General features: G+C 41.8%; 1 protein-coding gene across 1 annotated transcript in view; it reads left to right on the forward strand.

Moving 5' to 3' along the window:
- The window catches only part of LOC308080139 (interleukin-1 receptor accessory protein-like 1), a gene marked incomplete at both ends in the record, with an annotated part of 619,302 nt that overhangs the window by 268,987 nt on the left and 330,671 nt on the right, over positions 1-19,644 (forward strand). The window contains 2 exons of the mRNA XM_080421907.1: positions 1,289-1,475; positions 10,066-10,219. Of these exons, the coding sequence (XP_080278033.1) occupies positions 1,289-1,475; positions 10,066-10,219 (341 nt within the window). The remainder of the gene's footprint in view (positions 1-1,288; positions 1,476-10,065; positions 10,220-19,644) is intronic.

The raw sequence follows: 19,644 nt of genomic DNA on the forward strand, positions 1-19,644 counted from the left end.
TAATGTTTTATTTATAATTTTTTCACTACACTACAAGTGAATGTACTACATTGCACTACAATCATTTGCGTAAAAGTACAAATTGTTCCTTTAGTTACATGTTACTTTGTACAGTTAAATTATTACAGAACACTCATGATCCACCGATCCACACGGTCACGACTCTTTTCTGTTCTGGCCCCACAGTGGTGGAATGAACTTCCCACTGATGTTAGGACAGCAGAGTCACTGCCCATATTTCGCCGCAGGCTGAAAACTCACCTCTTCAGGAAACACTACCCTTCCTCTCTGCCTGACCTACTTGTTGTTAACTAGTTGTACGAACGCTTGTTTTCTATTGCTGTATTGTTTATTGGATTATTGTATTGTTTATTGGATCTTGTTTAGTCGATACACTTATTTGTTTTAGCTCATGCTCATTTGATTTAGCTATTTTGTCTCATCTGTTTAAGGAAATAGGTAGCTGATATATTGCACTTTTACCTTAGCGCTAGGTATACTCTTGGTTGCTTGTTTTTTGCAGAAAATGCACTAAAGACTTCTGGTGATTAGTAGTTTTCGTTCCCTACCTATGTTGAATACACTTATTGTAAGTCGCTTTGGATAAAAGCGTCTGCTAAATGACTGTAATGTAATGTAATGTAATGAACCATTTATGTTAATAAGTTCAACAGAAACACCCTGTTTTATACTTAGTCTATTAAAAAAGTAACAGATCTACAAGCTCACAATACGTCGCCTGATCGCGGTAGGGTTGTGACCATGTTTGACAAATTTGGGGAAAACATTTAGTACTTTACTTTGGGTTCTGTAAGTGTAATGTATATTGACTGGCTGCGCACACAGTCTCCTAATAACTTAAAAAATGTAATTAGGAACCAGGCCATGCAGTGCCTCAAAAGTAATCTAAAACTCTCCTAAAATCAACAAGGCAACCAGTGGAGGAAGGTTAATTATCAAGAAAAGGTAATAAAAAATGAAATTCCATGCTTAACTGAGCTGATTGCCGATTGTGTCGACTATAGGGTTTTTTAATACTAATAATAATGAAACAAACTATGTTATTTTGATTACATACAGTAAGATTTGGTATAGTAAGCCCGGGGTTACCGAAGGATTTGTGAAAACTTTTGGTTTGATTTCCTCTGAGCTTCACATGAATCAGTTTGATTTGTTGTGTCACAGTTTTAAAGGTCGCAGCATGACACAAAGTCCTTGAAATGAAAACGTTTGAACACCATTTAGTTTACACACTGACTGACGTGTTGGCTTTTTTTTTCTCTTGCAGGAACTCCACGTACTGCATGAAGGTGTCCATGTCTCTGACGGTGGCGGAGAACGACACGGACCTGTGCTTCAACTCCAAAATGAGGTTCTTCGAGAAGGCCGAGCTCAGCAAAAGCAAAAACATCACATGTCCGGGCATCGAGGATTATATACAGCCTGGGGTGGAACCGGACATTCTATGGTACAAGGTAAGAGTCACTAGCTATGCAAGATACAATTCTATTTCCCCCAAGTAACAAATTGTCGCTGTCAGGCACTAGTCTGGGATCAATACCATTTTTGGGTTTCTGATCCGGAACCAACGACCGGAACCACCGGCACCGTGCACCTCCAAAATGATTCCCCTCATTTGAAACTTGTCTTGTTTGGTATAATCGTTTTGTTTCTTTTAGTATAATAATGGTTTGGCACGTCCATTTTCTCGTAGCGCGACAAGCGAGACTAAACTAATTGATTTGCATTATGTGCGGAACAAAATCAATGTGACGCCAACCGGAACCAACCACCTTAACCACGTTTTTTTTCTAAACCGGATCACACGGCTAGTTTTAGAACGAATACCAGGCTTTCCTCCGTGGTGGAAAGTCTGGTGATGTGAGGTTAACTTTGCACTGTATGTCCAAAACCATTACTTTTCAGAAAATAGGAATAAATAACATGTGTTTCAATGGATCCAATGCAGTTATTATGTAGTCCAGTGGTTCTTAAACTTTTTTTGTGTCAAGGACCCCCCTTTCCAGCTTGTAGATATGCTACTTTTGACACTTTTGTGTGACGCTGTAGTATAATCAAGTTAGAGCATTAATCTACGAAAAAAATACAAAAAGTTTGATTATGCAGATAAGAGGTTTCTGCCCGACAGCAAGTGAAGTAAAAGTTCCTCAGAATTGCACTCAAGTAACAGTACTCGAGTAAATGTATTTACTTACGTTCCCGCCCACTGCTGCCTGCCCACACCACACACCACAGCTGACCCACTTGCCAGCCTCGTCAGCCCCCCTCCTACGTTCCCGAACCCGGGCCCCGGTGTTCACGAGGCTGTGCAGCTAGAGGTCAATTCATCAAAAGTGAATGACTGTCGGATTAGGTTCTCTCCATCGTTTCTTCAATTTCCCACTGAATCAAATTAACAAGCTGGATAATAACGCTTTGGCTTCAGATCCCCGCCGCTTATTGGCCGATGCTCCAGAAGTGGGCCCATAATTGAATTCCGCTTGTCTTGTTTGAACCACAATTCGGAACCCCCCCCGTCCCCCCCATGTCCTCCCCCGAACCCACAGTGATGCCCCAGTTTAACTCGTAACTTCAGTTTGCCGAGCAGTACATTTACTCAAGTACTGTATGTAAGCATACTTTTGAGGTACTTTTAACCACTTAAGTCCTCTAGACTTGGTGAACTGCGGACCTGAGTTTTGCCGCATGTATTTGGACAGCTTTTTCCTGTCTACACCAAAATGTCTTCCCCAAAAATAGCCGATCTACAAGGCGTCGCAAATGCGACGTGTTGTGAGCTTGTTGATTGGCTATTTGTTGGCCAATGTTCTCCCCAGAATACGGATGTTTAGATTCAAGTGGTTCATTTACTTGAGTAAAAAGAAAGCTGTAGTTACACGTTGTTTTGTAGCTTCAGATTATTACTACAAAACATTGTACATACGTACGCTAACCAATGAAACCGTATTTTGTACTAGAAAATAGTTGATATACAAGCTCACAACACGTCATATTGCGACCTGTTTTGAGCTTGAAGATCTGCTATTTTTATATTTTGAAAACTTTTGAAAAGAAAATAATCACTTGTGAAATGGGAGTAATTATACTTTTGGTATTAATAGTGCATACTCCTCCCAACAGTTATGATGGGGTAATTGCAGAGGACACATGTCACTGTGCAAAATAATGTACAGTGACACAAATACCCCAACGGAGTGGGGACTAAATTGTTATTATTATAATAACATTACACACAACACGGCAGGCATTTTGACAGGGAAAACGCAGCTGAAGTTAATAGTGTCAATTGTGTTTCATTTAAGGTGTTTCCTGCAGAGTTACTGTAAATTAATGCTGGCAAACAATAACGCCTGAATGAAACGCTCAACCACAGTAACTGTTATTACCTTCAGCTGTGCTTAGCCGTCAAAATGTCTGCCATTAAGGGTCTATTTTGGAACACAGTTGACAATACCATTGTGCGTCATAAAGGAAAGAAAAAATGCCGCTTCATCCACAAACTTGACATCAATGGCGCTATCTACCTTATGCTTTATCCCTTATCTTCTTAGGCATTTTTTATACTTTGGAAAAACTTTTTAAAATAGTGAAAATAGCCAATCTACATCTACACGTTGTGAGCTTGTAAATCGGCTATTTTCACTATTAAAATCTTTTTAAAAGTATAAACAAATGCCTACGAAGATTAGGGATAAAGCATAAGGCGGCGCACCACGCAAGATAGAGCCCCAAGCCCCAAGTCTATACGTTCTCTATAGCTTCTGTTTAATGACTATAAATGCCTCGGTGACCCATATTTACACTGTTACATAAAAAAAAAACGAAAGTACTTTTGCATGGGTTCCACAGGGAAGAGGTTTGTAAAGAATCTTCTCTCAGATGTACATGTAAATACCCAGACATGGATGGCAAAGTTAACTCGGGGAAGGCGCAGGCTGCTCTAACCCATTCGATCTGGGGAAACGCATCCACAAATGTCTTCTAAATCCCAACAGGTTTCTGAAAAAAAACGTATGTCGCTATAATATCAGTGGTGCTCAAACGTTTTCATGTCAAGGAGCCCCTAAATGATATGTATTCGGCCGCGGACCCCCATCTCATAATATTTAGATCCAGGGACCCCAATGAGCAAACATTTTAGTTACAAATGTTTGCTTTAATATTTTTTATATTCAAAGATTTGCACAAACATTTAATGTTCACGTTTTTAAAAAAAATGCAGATCTACAAGCTCATAGTGCGGCACTCGGTGCCGCGCTAGGAGCTTGTATATCTGCTATTTTTGAATAGCCAAAGACATCTAAAAATGACACGGATGCGTTCCCGGGCTGAACGGGCTAATGAGGCATTTCCACTCTGCCACATGTAGTTTCCTTTTTCAAAGCGGTAATGGTGGAGGATGCTCCGACTCCACTCTGCGCCAGATAAATGTGCTGCAGCGAGTAGAAAAACCAGCAAGTGGTTAGAGAAGCAAACGTTGACAGCTAATATGCCGAGATAGTGCAGGGTTTTGACTACTATACCGATGTCACCGGCAGAAACCTCTTATCTCCATGTCGTTAGCCTCATAGCATGATAGCCTAACTCATGTTTGCAAGGTTTTCAGGAGAGACAAAACAAAATAAATCACTTTTTGCCTAAGTCACCTAGATGACTTGATTGTTCCTTAGTCATGTTTATCTGCCTTTATTTATATCTGCCTAACTCTACTCTCACTGCTGATTTATCCTGCCTTATTGTCTCCGCCAGGCCGAAAGGCATGGCGAGAGAGTATGTTTTACCCCCTGTCCGTCCGTCCGTCTGTCCGTGTGTCCGTCATCTGTCTGTGTACAGCTAATCTCCGGCACCGTTGGCCTGGATGCCAGAGCAGAACCTCTGGCCCAATTTGTTCACATGGGCCTGTTATAGCGCCACTAGGAGGCCGATTTGTGCAAAACACATTTCTTGACAGTACTCCTACAGATTTTGTCCAAACATCACGCAAATCGGTACACAGTATCTTTATAGTCATTAAACTAAACAGGTTTTTCAGATTTTTCATAATATTCCATCCTGATTGACTAAAATTGCCTTCCAAAGTTTGCAGGAGTGCTCCGTTTTGAACAAAATGCCTCAAATCATGAACACAGCATGCAATTTCCGTGAAACTTTGCACGCACATTCCCATTACGTCAAGGAAGAAATGCTACTTGAACTTTTTTAAATCAGCCTCATGGTGGCGCTATAACAGGCCGATTTGTGTTTTTGCCTATACTGTAACTGTACGGATCTGTTTAAAACTTTGTATGCACACTCTCTAGAGGCCAAGGAAAAACCTTTGCCTTGCATTTTTCACATTTGCCTTTTATAGAGCCACCAGGAGGCCGTCTTATGTAAAACACATTTTTTGATTGTAAGCCTTCAGATTTTATCCAAATTTCACGCAAATCGGTACACATGATCTCTATAGTCATGTAATCAAGACGGATCTGTTAGATTTTTCATATTCCATCCTGATTGACTAAAATTGACATCTAAAGTTTGCAGGAGTGGCCCGTTTTGAACAAAATGCCGCAAATCATGAACGCAGCGTCCGATTGCAGTTAAACTTTGCTCGCACATTCGCACTACGTTGAGGAACAAATGCCACCATTTTAACATTGCCCTATTATAGCGCCACCTTTTTTATTACTCCTACAAATTGTGTCCAAACATCATGCAAATCGGTACCCATTATATAGTCAAGTGGTCAAGATGGTTCCGTCCGATTTTTCATATTCCATCCTGATTGCCAAATTCCGAACATTGCTGCCCCACAATAACCTACCTGACCTGGCGGAGACCTGTGCTCCGAGGAGCACTTTTTCTAGTTGCCAATGTTTTCAGCCTATTAGAATGCTCGTTACAAAAAAAATCACTTTCTGCCTAAGTCAAAAGGTTGGCTTAAAAGCACTTTTTGCCTAAGTCATTTTTGGTATACATGTATCAAGCATTTTGTTTGGCTTAGAACACAGGGCAATAAGGCACAATGATGCAGCAATGTTAGGATAGTAGGGTCAGGGCGGCTGTGGCTCAGGAGGTAGAGCAGGTCGTCCATTGATCCGTGGGTCGGCGGTTCGAATCCCAACTCCTCCTGTCCACATGTCGAAGTGTCCTTGGGCAAGACACTGAACCCTACATTGCCTCCAATGATTCGGTCGGCGCTAGCTTGCCACCATTGGTGTGTGAATGTGGGAAAAGTGGGGACGCTGGCGTCGACTGTTCGCCGCTCCACCTCCCAATGCCCCCCCCTGTATGAATGAATGAACCATTGTAAAGCGCTTTGAGTAAGTTTGAGTACTTAGAAAAGCGCCATATAAATGCAATTCATTATTATTATTATTAGTAGAGGCAAAAATGTCAATTTCACCAAAAAGTGAGTTCACACAAAAGCATAAAAAGCAGATCCGCAAGCTTGTCGATCTTTTACTTTTGCTATGTTTGATCTTGAAAAATAACAGGTTTGGATATATGAGGTTTCTACCCGACTTTCTATTCCGGATTTTTGTTCAGTAAAGCTAAAAAGTCACACAAAAAATGTTCTGTCCAAAATGAGTTAATAGCGCAGAAAGACTCAAGACATACACGTACTAGAGTATGTCTGACAAAAAAATGCAGAGCTAAGTAAACATGAAATAAAAGCTTAAACATACCTGTAATGTTAATTATTATAAGATACTTTTCATTTTTATGGAAAAATGAAGCTTCGCCCACTTTTAAGATGTTTCAGGATCAGATAGCTCAACTCCTTCCACTAGAGAAGTTGATCTTTGAGGGACATACACTGTATGTATGTGGGCCGGGGACAGATGTTCCAGGACCTCTGGTGTCCACTGATTTCTCAACTGGATAATGAGGCTATTGATTGATGTGGCTAGTGATGATGTGTGGACAGATTTGTATTATGATGGGTGCTGTCCATTTGTTGATAATGATGATGTTGTTGTTGTTATTATTGTTGTTTATTTATTATTATTATTATTATTATTTTATTATTACTGTTCTGTTTTTGTTTGGTTTTGTGTTTCAGTGGGTTGGGGGGGAGGGACTGGGGAATGGGAGAACTGTTGTGCTGTGGGGCTAGTATACTGTACACTATGGTTTCACAAATAAAAATAAGTTAAAAAAAAAACAAAAAAAAAACATACCTGCAAGATATAAGAATAGAGCTAGCCATCGCTAACATTACTGACACTTACCTTGCTGAGGTTTAATACCAGTAAAATACCAGAGAAATGGAGCGATTGCATAACACATGATACAGGATAACTATGAAGTTGATGGATTGGAATATGGATCGGAGACTCTTCACATATTCCTAATGTAGGATAAGCCTAAGCCACCCCCTATTTTTTGTGTTGTTTATTGAGCTATATTTTTGTTGTTTATTTCATATTCATATCCGAGTTCATAGTCTAAAAATCCAAGTGATCTGTTGTTGTTTTGTATATATATTTTTGTTGTTTTTTCTGTCTTTGTGTGTGTGTTTGTTTTTGTTTTTCTCGTTTATGTAGTTATATTTGTTTGTTGTTGTCTCTGTTGTTTTCTGTTGTTTGTTTTTTTGTGGTATTTTCTTACAAAGTTCTTGAGAGTTATACAATGGTGAAAAGGGTAGGCACAATAAGCTCAGGCTTCAGCCTACACCTTTTTGGTCTATGTTTCTATGATAACTAATGTTTTATGTAATGTTAGACTGTACTAAAATAGTCTGTTTTTCAATCCTGCCAAAGACAACACATACAGAACAATAGCTCTGCCGCGCCACAAGGGGGCATTACACTCCAGTGAGCGCTACAGGTTTCTGAGTGTCAGTCAATGAGGAAGCTAGCACATCCTGTCATGTCATGGAAGCATGACTGGACAGAAACATGTCTTAATTCATGTTATGTGTTTTAAACTGTCTTGTTGCAGGTGAGATATGATAAAGTGGGTTAACTGAGCCACATGAAGAAGAATATGACCAGGGGGTATTTTGATGGTGGAATAGTTGGCCGTTTGACTTCACAATGTTTGTTTTGTATTGTTCAGTCCTCCATGATGCAGCTTAGCTTAGCATAATAGCCTAGCAGCTAAAGCTAACTTGAGGTGGTGACTGGCTGCAGAGACCCCAAGCTGCTACTTTGTGACTCTGTGCTGTGAATAGTCAATGCATTCTACCCCTCACTAATAGAAATACTATTTTAGAACCAACATAGCTATTTTGTGTCATGTATTTGTTATTTTGTGTAAAACAGATTTTTTTTGTTTAAATGTGATGTTATTTATTTGTGCAGTTACAGTTGCAGTATAATAGTCAGTCAGGTGTTACCAATGATATAATGAAGGCTCCAGATCTGTTCCATTTTTTAGCACAGTGATTCTCAAACTTTTTAATTTCAAGGACCCCCATAACTCTGAGAGTGTACAAATGGAACCAAATGGACCATTACGGGTCAATTTGGTTCCACTTGTACACTCTCATTGTTATACACCAGTAAGGGGCCATTTGGAACCCCCTCAAGGAACCATGAGGATCCCTGGACCACACTTTGAGACCCACTGGTGTTTCCAGTGAGTCAGCATGCTCAATATCAGCCCCCTGACTCTGTTTGACCAGAGTGGAACGGAGCCTTAATCAGTAGTATTGGTAACACCTGTTAAGGAAGTAAGAAAGAGTCCTATAGAGCACCGAAGTCCTGACGTGACTCGTTCATCCCCAGGTTTGCGGAAGTAATTTCTCTATGGAGAATAACATTGGGTCATCTTAGAATCGTCTCATATAAGAATTGTGGTCCAAAAATAAACACCGCGTGTCGGCGTTATTGTCAGGGAGGAGGTTCTATATCGTTTATGATAGTCAGTCACTTATATTTGATACAGTCTGTTTCTGGCGAAAATGTAACTAATTCGGCGGAAGTAACATTAGCGTTTTCTCACCGTCAGTTTATGCTTCATATCCATAAGAGTCAACACGCCGGGGTCATTTGTTTATTTTTGGAACACAGTTCTTATTTGACGCGATATTAAATACGTCTATGGGATTCAGAACGGGGGTGGAAAACTGCGAACCAGGTAGACAAACAAAGGATGTGTAAATGACGTCAGACTTCGGCGGTCTATTACTTTCCGATATGGCTGCTGTGCTTAGAGCCTATTCATTTATGTGTGTTTAAACTGCCTTGTTGCAGTTCCATGTCCAGTAAAAATGAACAACTCGAACCACACCGATATGGACTCATTCCTTCATTGAAGTGTATAACACTAACAGCGTGCACTTTAGGCTAGTATTCAGCACAAACATTCACAGACAGTGTGGAGGCCTTTTCACTCGCTGAGTTTGCGCACACTGCAACAGTGAGGAAAGATCGCCTGGACCGCTGGTGTAGCGGATCCAGGCACCTGGGCGCCAAAGTAGCCTGACAGTGGGTCGCGGGTTTCGAGTCCCGATCCCAACGGCCTCTGCTGCATGTCACTCCCCATCTCTCTCTCCCCATTTCCTGTCAGACTACTATCCTATCAATAAAGGCATAAAAGGCCCAAAAAGATTAGATTTAGATTTCTTTGGCTATTAAAAAATAGCAGATCTACAAGCTCATTCATTGTGCCGCGACGAGTGCCGCGCTATGAGCTTGTAGATCTGCTATTTATTGGAAACAACGTTTTTAGCAAATCTTGGAATATATATATATTTTTAAAGCAAACATGTGTAACTCAAATCTTAGCTTCTAGGGGGTGGGGGGGGGGGGGGGGGGTTCCTGGAACAAAATATGTTTTAGATGGGGGTCTGTGGCCAAATACATTTTGGGTGGTCCTTGACATGAAAAGGTTTGAACACCACTGATATATATAGCAACATCATTTAAAAAAAAAAAATTGAAGTAGATGCGTTCCCGGATTGAATGGGTTAATTTATTAAAGCAATTATCAAAAGTTGAAATATGGAGATACAAGGTTTTTTTTTTACCCGTCACCAACGATATACTGTAGTATATATAACATCATGGTGACACATGCATGTGTCCTTTTCTCTTTTTCTTTGGAATAAAGGAATGCAAGCCAAAGCAGTGGAGACAGACCATCGTAAGGAGGAGAGACACGCTGTCCATCAAGGAAGTGCGGGAAGATGACATTGGGAATTACACGTGTGAATTACAGTTCGGGACCTTCGTGGTGCGAAGGACGACTGAATTATCCGTCACAGGTAAGAAGAAACATCCCTACTTCTTTCTATCTCTGTCTGTCTGTCTGTATGTCTGTCTGTGCGTGTCCACCTTTTGCTTATATACAGTACATGGCTGTGGGAACTAGGGGTGCTGCACCCCCCTCACGTACCCATATTCTTTGAAAATGAAAGAATATTGATGCAAGAATAAATGTCACATTATTCATATAATGTAATAAAGTCCGGGTCATCCTCGGCGGAAAGCTCCCATGGTGCCTTCACGCGTGCTCTACTCTAGGCACACAATGGAAGCAAGCGCGTAGTGTACGTACGTGTGCACCTTTTTTTATTAATCCGAGGAGAGAGAGAGCGAGCGAGAGGCGCGTGGTTCTACCACGACTGGACTGGGTTTTGTACACCGTCTACTTTTCTTCTCCTTATTCCTTGTGTGTGTCTCTGAACCACCAACCCACACACACACACACACATGTATAGCTGGCCAGTAAATGTGACCCATTTTGAATAGAGTTGAGTTGTCTAACATTTTTGCATTTTAGTATTTTTAGTATTTGTTTTCATGTCATATGAAAGCAGGGAATCATAGCTACACATTGACATATTGGTTGTGCGGTATGACCCACCATTTTTCGAGATATGGTTCATAGAATGATGTCTTGCACAGATGCAGAGTTTGAGAACACAGCTCTTAAAGTCCCAAGTCTTTGTTCTCTGAGATTTTCACACGTATCCCAGAATTCAAAGCTGCAAGGTCGAAGTCTGAGGGAGGGGGGGGGGGGGGAGGTAAAGACCTCAGGCCCATAATGCACGGCTCAAACTCAATGGGGTGGGGGTTCAGAGGTGAGTTGAAATGGTTGAAAACTCCACCTTTCTATCTTTGTTGTGATCTGATCGACAACCTGGGGCGAGTGCTATCATAAATAGCACAGTACAATATTCCCTATCCTTCATCATATAAATATATATATATATATATAAAATATAATGGGAATGGGATAGGGGACAAGATGCTCATACCTGTACATGTATATGAAGATCGCCAAACTCTCACAAGTTGTTTTGTCATATACAGGACTGATGTCATAAGCTATGGCCTCCAAGTATAGGGTTGGATTTGGTGGGGGAAAATGCTGCTTTTGATATCCCACATATAGACTGACCTCCATAACGGGTACTGCAACATCCTGGAAAATAGCTTTACATAATCGTTGCTGTTGCGTGGAAATATCGTAAGTCCAAAACTGTTCCCTCTTTTATCATTATTTTAAGAACAATTTGAAAAAAGCAGATCTACAAGCTCACAACATCGGAGCTTGTAGATAATCTATTTTAACTACTTTTTATAAGACACTCTTGCGTGAGGAAGGAGGAGATTAATTTACGAAAAAAGTAAGCCGAAACATGGAGATACAAGGTCTCCGACTGACGGCAACGATAACGGCAAGCCGACTTATGTTTCGGGACTTATGATCTCTTTAATGGTGCTATATTTAAACGCGATTTAGCAAAAAAATGAGCGACACTGCATTGTTAAGAAATTAGCCGCTTTGTCAGAGAGAGAGAGAGAGGAATGGAAAAAAAGCCCCTTTTAAAAGCTGATTCCTGCACCTTTTCTCCTACCAGGAGCATCTCAGTCAATAGCACATCTGTCGCTGTGTCTTCTAGGGCTGCTTTAATTGCTAAGTAGTGGAATTCACACTGAGCCACTTCAGCACTTTTTCCTTAAGGCTGTTGAAATATTTAAGCCCGAGCTTAACCCATTGAGACCGGGAACGCATCGGTGTCATTTTTAGATTTCTTTGGCTATTCAAAAAAATAGCAGATATACAAGCTCATAGCGCGGCACCGAGTGCCGCACTACGAGCATGTAGATCTGCTATTTTTTTTTTAATCGTGAAAGTGTGTGCAAATATTTTGAATATATTACTTTTTTAAAGCAAACATTTGTAACTCAAATATTTGCGTCTGGGGATTCTAATAATAAATAAAAAAAACGTATGTTTCTATATCAGTGGTTCTTCTTTTTCATGTCAAGGACCCCCAAAATGTATATGTATTTGGCCGCGGACCCCCATCTCAAAATATGTTGTTCCAGGGACCCCCAGAAGTAAAGATTTGAGTTACAAATGTTTGCTTTAAAATATATATATATATATTCAAAGATTTGCAAAACTTTTCACGATTTTTCACAAATAGCAAAAATAGGCACTGAGTGCCGCACTATGAGCTTATATATCTGCTATTTTTGAATAGCCAAAGAAATCCAAATAAAGACACAGATGCGTTCCCGGTCTTTAAAGGGTTAAAGCGGGTGACAGATTGCTTGCCACCGCCACTGTCACAGCCAAGGTTGACACAGCAAGAGCAGCGGCTCGGGGAGACAGGGGTGTGTGCGAGGAGCATTACCTGTACACGGGCTTCATTATATAAATCAAGCGCTTCTCAATCTGCGGGCCGGGGCCCCACTGGCGGGGCCGCGCGGAGGTTACAAGTGGGGACCTCGCCCGAATAGTTGTCGAAACACTACGATTTTAATGATAACATAGCATTAAAGGAAAACTAGGTAACTTGTACCATATTTTTTACATATTTATATATTTTAGCCCTCATTTCCCTCTATCAGACACTATATTATTGTGCTGGTGTGTGTGTGTTTCCATGCCGAAAGACACCTCCCTCTGGCTGTATTTTGGTTTTGTTTCCACTGTTTATGTTGACATTCATCCCCTTGCAGGGACGCCCTCTGCCTGTAGGGGGGAGGGGGGGGGAGGGGCTCAGCCCAGAGCTCTTAACACATTGCGTGCCAATCGCGTAGATCTACGCGAACCTAAATAATTGCACAGCGTGCCAGTCGCGTAGATCTACGCGAAGTGGTCTTTTTTTTTTTTTTTTTTCGCAGGTTCACATTTCATTGTAGGCCTCCCTCGCCACGACACATTTCATTGTAGCACACCCGGAAACGGAAATATCCGTATCCGGAGATTTTCGTTCCCACCCGCCTCCGCTCTAAAGCTCCCACTAATCCTCCATTTTCTCGGTTGTTGTTTTTCTCCTCGCTGATCGCTGTTTAACATAAACTTCAAAATGGCCGATCGACGATCGAAACGGTCTTCTCTGGGCCACTCACACAGCTACCCTGTGTGTCTACAAACAGTTTAACGCGCGATCTTAAGGTATTTAGCGAGGTCTGTGTCGACGTGAAAACAAAAAAAAAAATAATAATAATCGCTGGCACTGGTGAGTACATTATGATATTAAACTCTGGCGTGGAATGTGTTAATTGATCCCTATTGATTGGATTGATTGATCATTAAAAAATAAACATGCTCTGGAAATGCACGTGGGCCACCCATTCGGCTGCCGCGTTAAGTAGTCAGATGGGTGGGCCGCGAACACTTTCAAGATTTTCAAGTGGGGCCTGCTACAGAAAGTGTTGAGAGTGACTGTTATAAATGAACACATATACACTCACGCACACACACACACACACACACACACACACACACACACACACACACACACACACACACACAGATTAAAGTTCAGTCATCTGGATTCCAAAGAAGCCAGCATGTCTTCTATGGAAGCATGTTGCACGGCGGAAAATGGCCAATCTACAAGCTCTCAATGCTTGTAGACAGGCTATTTCTGGTCTTTATTTTAAGATTAGAGCATTTGAAGTGGTCAAACTAGCAATGTGTTCAGAAGCGTCTTCCATAAAATCTTAGCCTTGGATATTTCATATAAAAGCAACGGTTAAAGCCTCGATCTGCAATTTCTTCACCTGGTTGGCTGTATGTAGAACAGCAGGAACAAAATTACAAAAAACATCATCATTTCACATATTGTTTCACAAATCGCACATTAGGACTTGGTCATTCAAACATTTTCAGTCGTGAGATTTGATTTGGCTTTAATCCATGCACACACACACACACACACACACACACACACACACACACACACACACACACACACACACACACACACACACACACACACGCACACGTCTGATCTCACATAACCTTTTTATTCTTCCTTTATTTCTCTCATGGTACTCACTGGAACTGACTGTTGTCTCTATTGTCTGTGTTGTCGCTATAATAATGCGGAGGCGTGTTTGTTGCTGCTGTTAAACAAGGCTTGCTGACCTTTTCATCCGACTGGCTTCGAAACCATTTTACCCCGACAATGAAACGGTGTCAGAATGGTAGGATAAATAATAGTCAGTGTCCTGTTTTCATCCTCCTCCTTTATCTGTCCCCAGCTATTACCGTTCTTTTAGCCCGTTCAATCCGGCAATCGCATCTGTGTCATGCACTTTAGATTTCTTTGGCTTTTAAAAAATAGCAGATATACAAGATATACGAGCTTGTAGATCTGCTATTTTTGAAAAAATAAAGAATTGTGCAAATCACACACGCACACATTTTTACTCAAATATTTGCTCCTGGGGGTCCCTGGAACAAAATATTTTGAGATGGGGGGGGGTCCGCAGCCAAATACATATCATTTTGGGTGGTCCTTGACATGAAAAAAGAATCCCCAGAAGGAACAAATGTTCGCGTTATAAAAAATATGTAAAAATATGTGCGCACATTTTTCACGATAAAAAAAAAAGCAGATCTACAAGCTCATAGCGCGGCACTCGGTGCCGCTATGAGCTCGTATATCTGCTATTTTTGAATAGCCAAAGAAATCTAAAACGACAGAGATGCTTTCCCTGGTTTGAATGGGTTAAAAAATTTGAACTCGTGCATTTCGAGCTGAATGTGCTGTAATTGTGGATGTGATTATATTTTTATTACGAAAACGAACAATCTCTGGATATCTTTTTTTTTAACGACTCGTTTGGCAGGGCCTCCTCTTTCCTCTTTCACCTGACCCCCCCGCTCGCGTCTGGCGAGGACCCCTGACAGAATACAGGATGAGTGACTCTGTCACTTCGGATCTAAGGCGGCGAAAAAGTGAACGGGGTAGCTGTGTGATGGATGGAGGACTGTTATGTGTCAATGTGACCCGCCTTTTTGCACGTCGCGGGCGTGACGGTCAAACAAACTCTTTGTGTAAGAAGGGGGTTTTGGAGCGGGACCCGAAGTGCGGGGAAGAACAGACAGGAGTTGAGGAGTAAACAGAGTTTACTGCCACAGACAGGGAGGAGTAGAATACAGAAAACAAGACGTATTACTTACTGACAGGAAAACGACTTTGAATCGACAGAATGGAATACAGAAATGGGTTCATGTTCACTGGGCATGCAGGCCCTGTGCTGGGCCATTGATGTGTTGCTAGGCGGAACTCGAGTTCTGCTTCAGCTACACACAGACAAATATAGGTGTCAGCTGATACGAACGCTGGTTCTTCAGAATGATGCCACAGAAGAACCATTTTTGGTTCAAGAAATAACCTTTCAGATCGACCAAGGTTCTTTAAAGAACCCTTAACCACTTAGACCCTATATACTTCTTTGTCCGGTGTCAAGTATAGAGTCCCAAGGCTCTATACTTGATCCACTCTTTTTCCCCTATAGACCAGATCACTAGCTGATCTACAAGCTCACAACGCATTGTGTTGTGAGTTTGTATATCCGCTATTTTCAAATATTTGTCTATTAAGACACACAATAAAATAAAAAAGAACCATTGAAGAACCATTGAACTGCTTGTTTCTTGTAGATCGGCTATTTTTTACAATGTTTGCCTCTTTCTTGCGTAATATTTGACAATTTGGCCTCTTTTGGGTCTTAAAAGTCATTACATTGTAACTTTAGAAATGTGCAGATACCCTGTATACACTTATACTGTTTACTGTTGCGTGAGAAAACAATGTTGCACATTAAGCTAATCATCTGGGGACCCCCCCCCCAAAATAACCCCCCCAGTTTGGGAACCACTTCCCTAGAACGTGAGCTGTCTGGCACCCCCAGAGCATGAGCTATGCAGCACCCCTGGAACTCAAACTGAACCCCAGAATCCCAGAACCTGAGCTGTCCTGTCCGGCCCTCCCAGAATTCGAACCCCTCGGCAAGTCAGAACCCGAACTGCTCAGTCCCCCCCCCCCCCCCCCCCAGTGTCAACCCTATCCCTCAGTCTGCCCAGGCCCCTTCCCCTCGGAGATAAAACAGACACCTAGACGTCTCCTATAGCCACCCAGCCATCCCCCCATCATCCTCCCCCGTATCGCCCCAACAGCCTCGCTGTGGAGGGGACGGTGTTATTTGTGGAGGGGCTCAGGCAGCCCGCTTATACTAGCCTGTTGGCTGCCCTGCCTGCCTGCCTGCCTGCCTGCCTGCCTGCCTGCCTGCCTGCCTGCCTGCCTGCCTGCCTGCCTGCCTGCCAGCCTGCTTGCTTGCTGTCTGCCTGTATGCTCTTTGGGTCGTGCTTAAAACCATTACACTTTGCCATTAACTGCTACCTGATTAAAGTTTATAGTCCCCTAAAGAGAGGGGGGAGGGGGGGAAAAGAGGCAGACTCCACTCCAAGGCCAACAAGGGCCATAAATCATTTTTTTCCCTTTACCTAGCCTCAAAATGTCATCCTCAAGGGAATGGTCTTAATCTCTCCATCTACTTTACTGAACGCAGCGGAACAGGTGGCAAAAGATGATTGACGATTAGGGGGGGCGCCCGGTGATGTAAGCATCATTTTGTGCAGGTTTTTCTTTTCAAACGTAGCTAGTAGTCTGAGAGTTTAACCCACATCACGCGTTATAAAGAGCGCTCGGATTTGCAGTCGCTGCAAATGAGCCTTCAACCGTTTTGCAAGCGGCGCACAAGGACTCTATACAGGAACAAATTGTTCCCCAAAGATAGACTCACCAAATCTTTCCCCCGAAGCAGTTATGAAGCGACCATTGAGTGCGTTTTTTAGAAGATCATTTATATCGATGATCTTTCAGGATGATCTAGCAGTTTGCCTACGAGGTTACAAAACGCTATACGATATATCCTTACATACAGCAGCTGCACGGACAATACCACTCATACCACAGTTTTTTTTTTTAAAGAAATATAATCACGATAGCTGGGGATATACTGAGGCCATGTCATTCCGCAAATGTTTGCTCTGTCCCCATACTAGCATTGAGTATATATGATCTATTATATTCTCTTTAGGCAGTTGTGATCAGTATATAACCCATTAAAACCGGGAAAGCTTTCGTGTCATTTTAGATTTTAGTTTTGGCTATTGAAAAATAGCAGATACAAGCTGGCAGGAGCAGATCTATGAGCTTGTAGATCTGCTATTTTGGGAAAATCCAGATTTTTTTTTTGCTAATCATTTTGGGGGTCGTTGACATGAAAAAAGTTTGAGAACCACTGATATTATAGCCAAAAAAAAAAAATAGGATTTAGAAGCCATTGAATCCCCAGAAGCAAAGATTTGAGTTCAAAATGTTCAAAGATTTGCACAAATGTTCACGATAAAAAAAATAAAAATAAAACGTAGCGAGCTTGTACATCTGCTATTTTTGTAAAATCTTGAAAGTGTGACAACTACTGATTTAGAAGGCATTCGTAGAATCTGGTCTCAGGTCTTAATGGGATAAAGTACCAGACAGAAAGCGCGACCTCGACCGCGGGACTCACGTAATGGCCCGCTCATGTAAATGCTCTTATCCATTTACACAGGGTACGGTAATTGCAGATGTGATTATAATAGCATACATTATTGCTTTCCATATAAGAGCGGGGAGCAGCGGCCTCCATTTGCATCAGGTGAGGTTAAGATGGAAGGGGTTTGACTAATCACGTTGCGGAGGTTGTTTTCACGACAGGCCGAACTCCCATGTAATCTATCATCAATGGATCTCTTAACGAGGCTTCATTATCAATCCCTTCAGTCAAGTTAATCGACCGTTTCATGAGGCTCCAGGTTTTCGTCCGATATGCCTTCCAGCGGCCGCGTTCCAGCGGCGCACCGCACCACGCGAGCTTGGCCCTCTGCCCTGCTTATGTGGCAGCATGAAGATTATGGCCTGGGTGATCATCTCGCCCATGTATTCCCCCTTAACCCGTTTAGACCGGGAAAGAATCTGTGGGATTTTTTTATTTCTTTGGCTATTCAAAAATAGCAGATATACAAGCTCTTAACGCGGCACCGAGTGCCGCGCTAAGAGCTTGTAGATCTGCTATTTTTTGAAAAATCGTAAAAATGTGTGCACATCTTTGAATACATATTTTTAGGATTTTGAAGACATTTGTAGAATTCCCAGAAGCAAAGATTTTAGTAACAAATGTTCGCTGAAAAACTGAACAGTTTTTCTGAAAAACTTATGTTGCTGTATGAGTGGTTCTCAAACCTTTCCATGTCAAGGACCACCCAAAAAGATTTGTATTTGGCCGCGGACCCCCATCTCAAAAATACGTTGTTCCAGGGACCCCCAGAAGCACAGATCGGAGTTAAAAATGTTCGTGTTAAAACGTATATTCAAAGATTTGCACAAAGTTTCTACAATAAAAAAATGTACAAAAAATAGCACATCTACAAGCTCATAGCGCGGCTATGAGCTTGTATATCTGCTATTTTCTAATAGCCAAAGAAATATTAAAATGACACAGATGTGTCCCCGGTCTTAATGGGTTAAACGCACTCCACACCGCATCATGCTGCCCATAAATAACATGCTATACCACAGTACGTAGGTGTTACTGCTCACTCCCATAGCTGGGGAGAGGTTTCTTTATGGCTTGTGTGTGTGTGTGTGTGTGTGCGTGCGTGTGCGTGTGCCGTGTACTTGAGAGACTACCGATTAATTTGTAATGATGACAGATGTTCCCAAGGACAGGCTGACATTTGGGGATGGTCCTCTGGTAGCTGTGCGTTATGGTGGCCAATATGCCGTGGTTCCTATGGAGCGAGCGTTTTATTTTTCATTACGAGAGTCACTTCTCATTCCGTTGCCGTTCGATGACCGTTTGAGTCCAACGTTAAATGGTGGGTTCCAGTCTATATCATCAGGTGCTGCTCCGTATATGGGCAGTGCTGGGGGCCAGCAGCATCATATACCTGCTACACATCTTTGCTGTCGGGGCAGAAACCTCCTATTATGCTTTCTTTTTGTGTTTTTTTCGTAAATTAACACCCAACTAGGGATGTGTAAAAGTGACCAAAATGAAAATCGATTACTATAATCCTATTCTTAAGGTCCTTACACACCGGCGAATATGCGAATATACGCAAAATTCGGACTCGTTCCGAATAATTAAAAGACGCTTTTTCGCTTCGCGAAACTGATGTGGACGCTTGCATTGACTTTGTAAGGTTTTTAAAAAAAAACGTATTTATTCGCATGAAGAATTCGCCCCGGTGTGTAAGGACCTTTACCGATTATTCGAATATTCGACCACGCCCCGTTTTCAATTAAAACATTTTTTTTTGACTCATAGGTTACAATAACAGCATTGCATTGGCCTATAAACAGATTTTCAGAAATTAAGCATGTAC

The sequence above is a fragment of the Gymnoscopelus braueri genome, assembly GCF_963280865.1.
Source record: "Gymnoscopelus braueri genome assembly, chromosome: 24".
Classification (NCBI taxonomy): Eukaryota; Metazoa; Chordata; class Actinopteri; order Myctophiformes; family Myctophidae; genus Gymnoscopelus; species Gymnoscopelus braueri.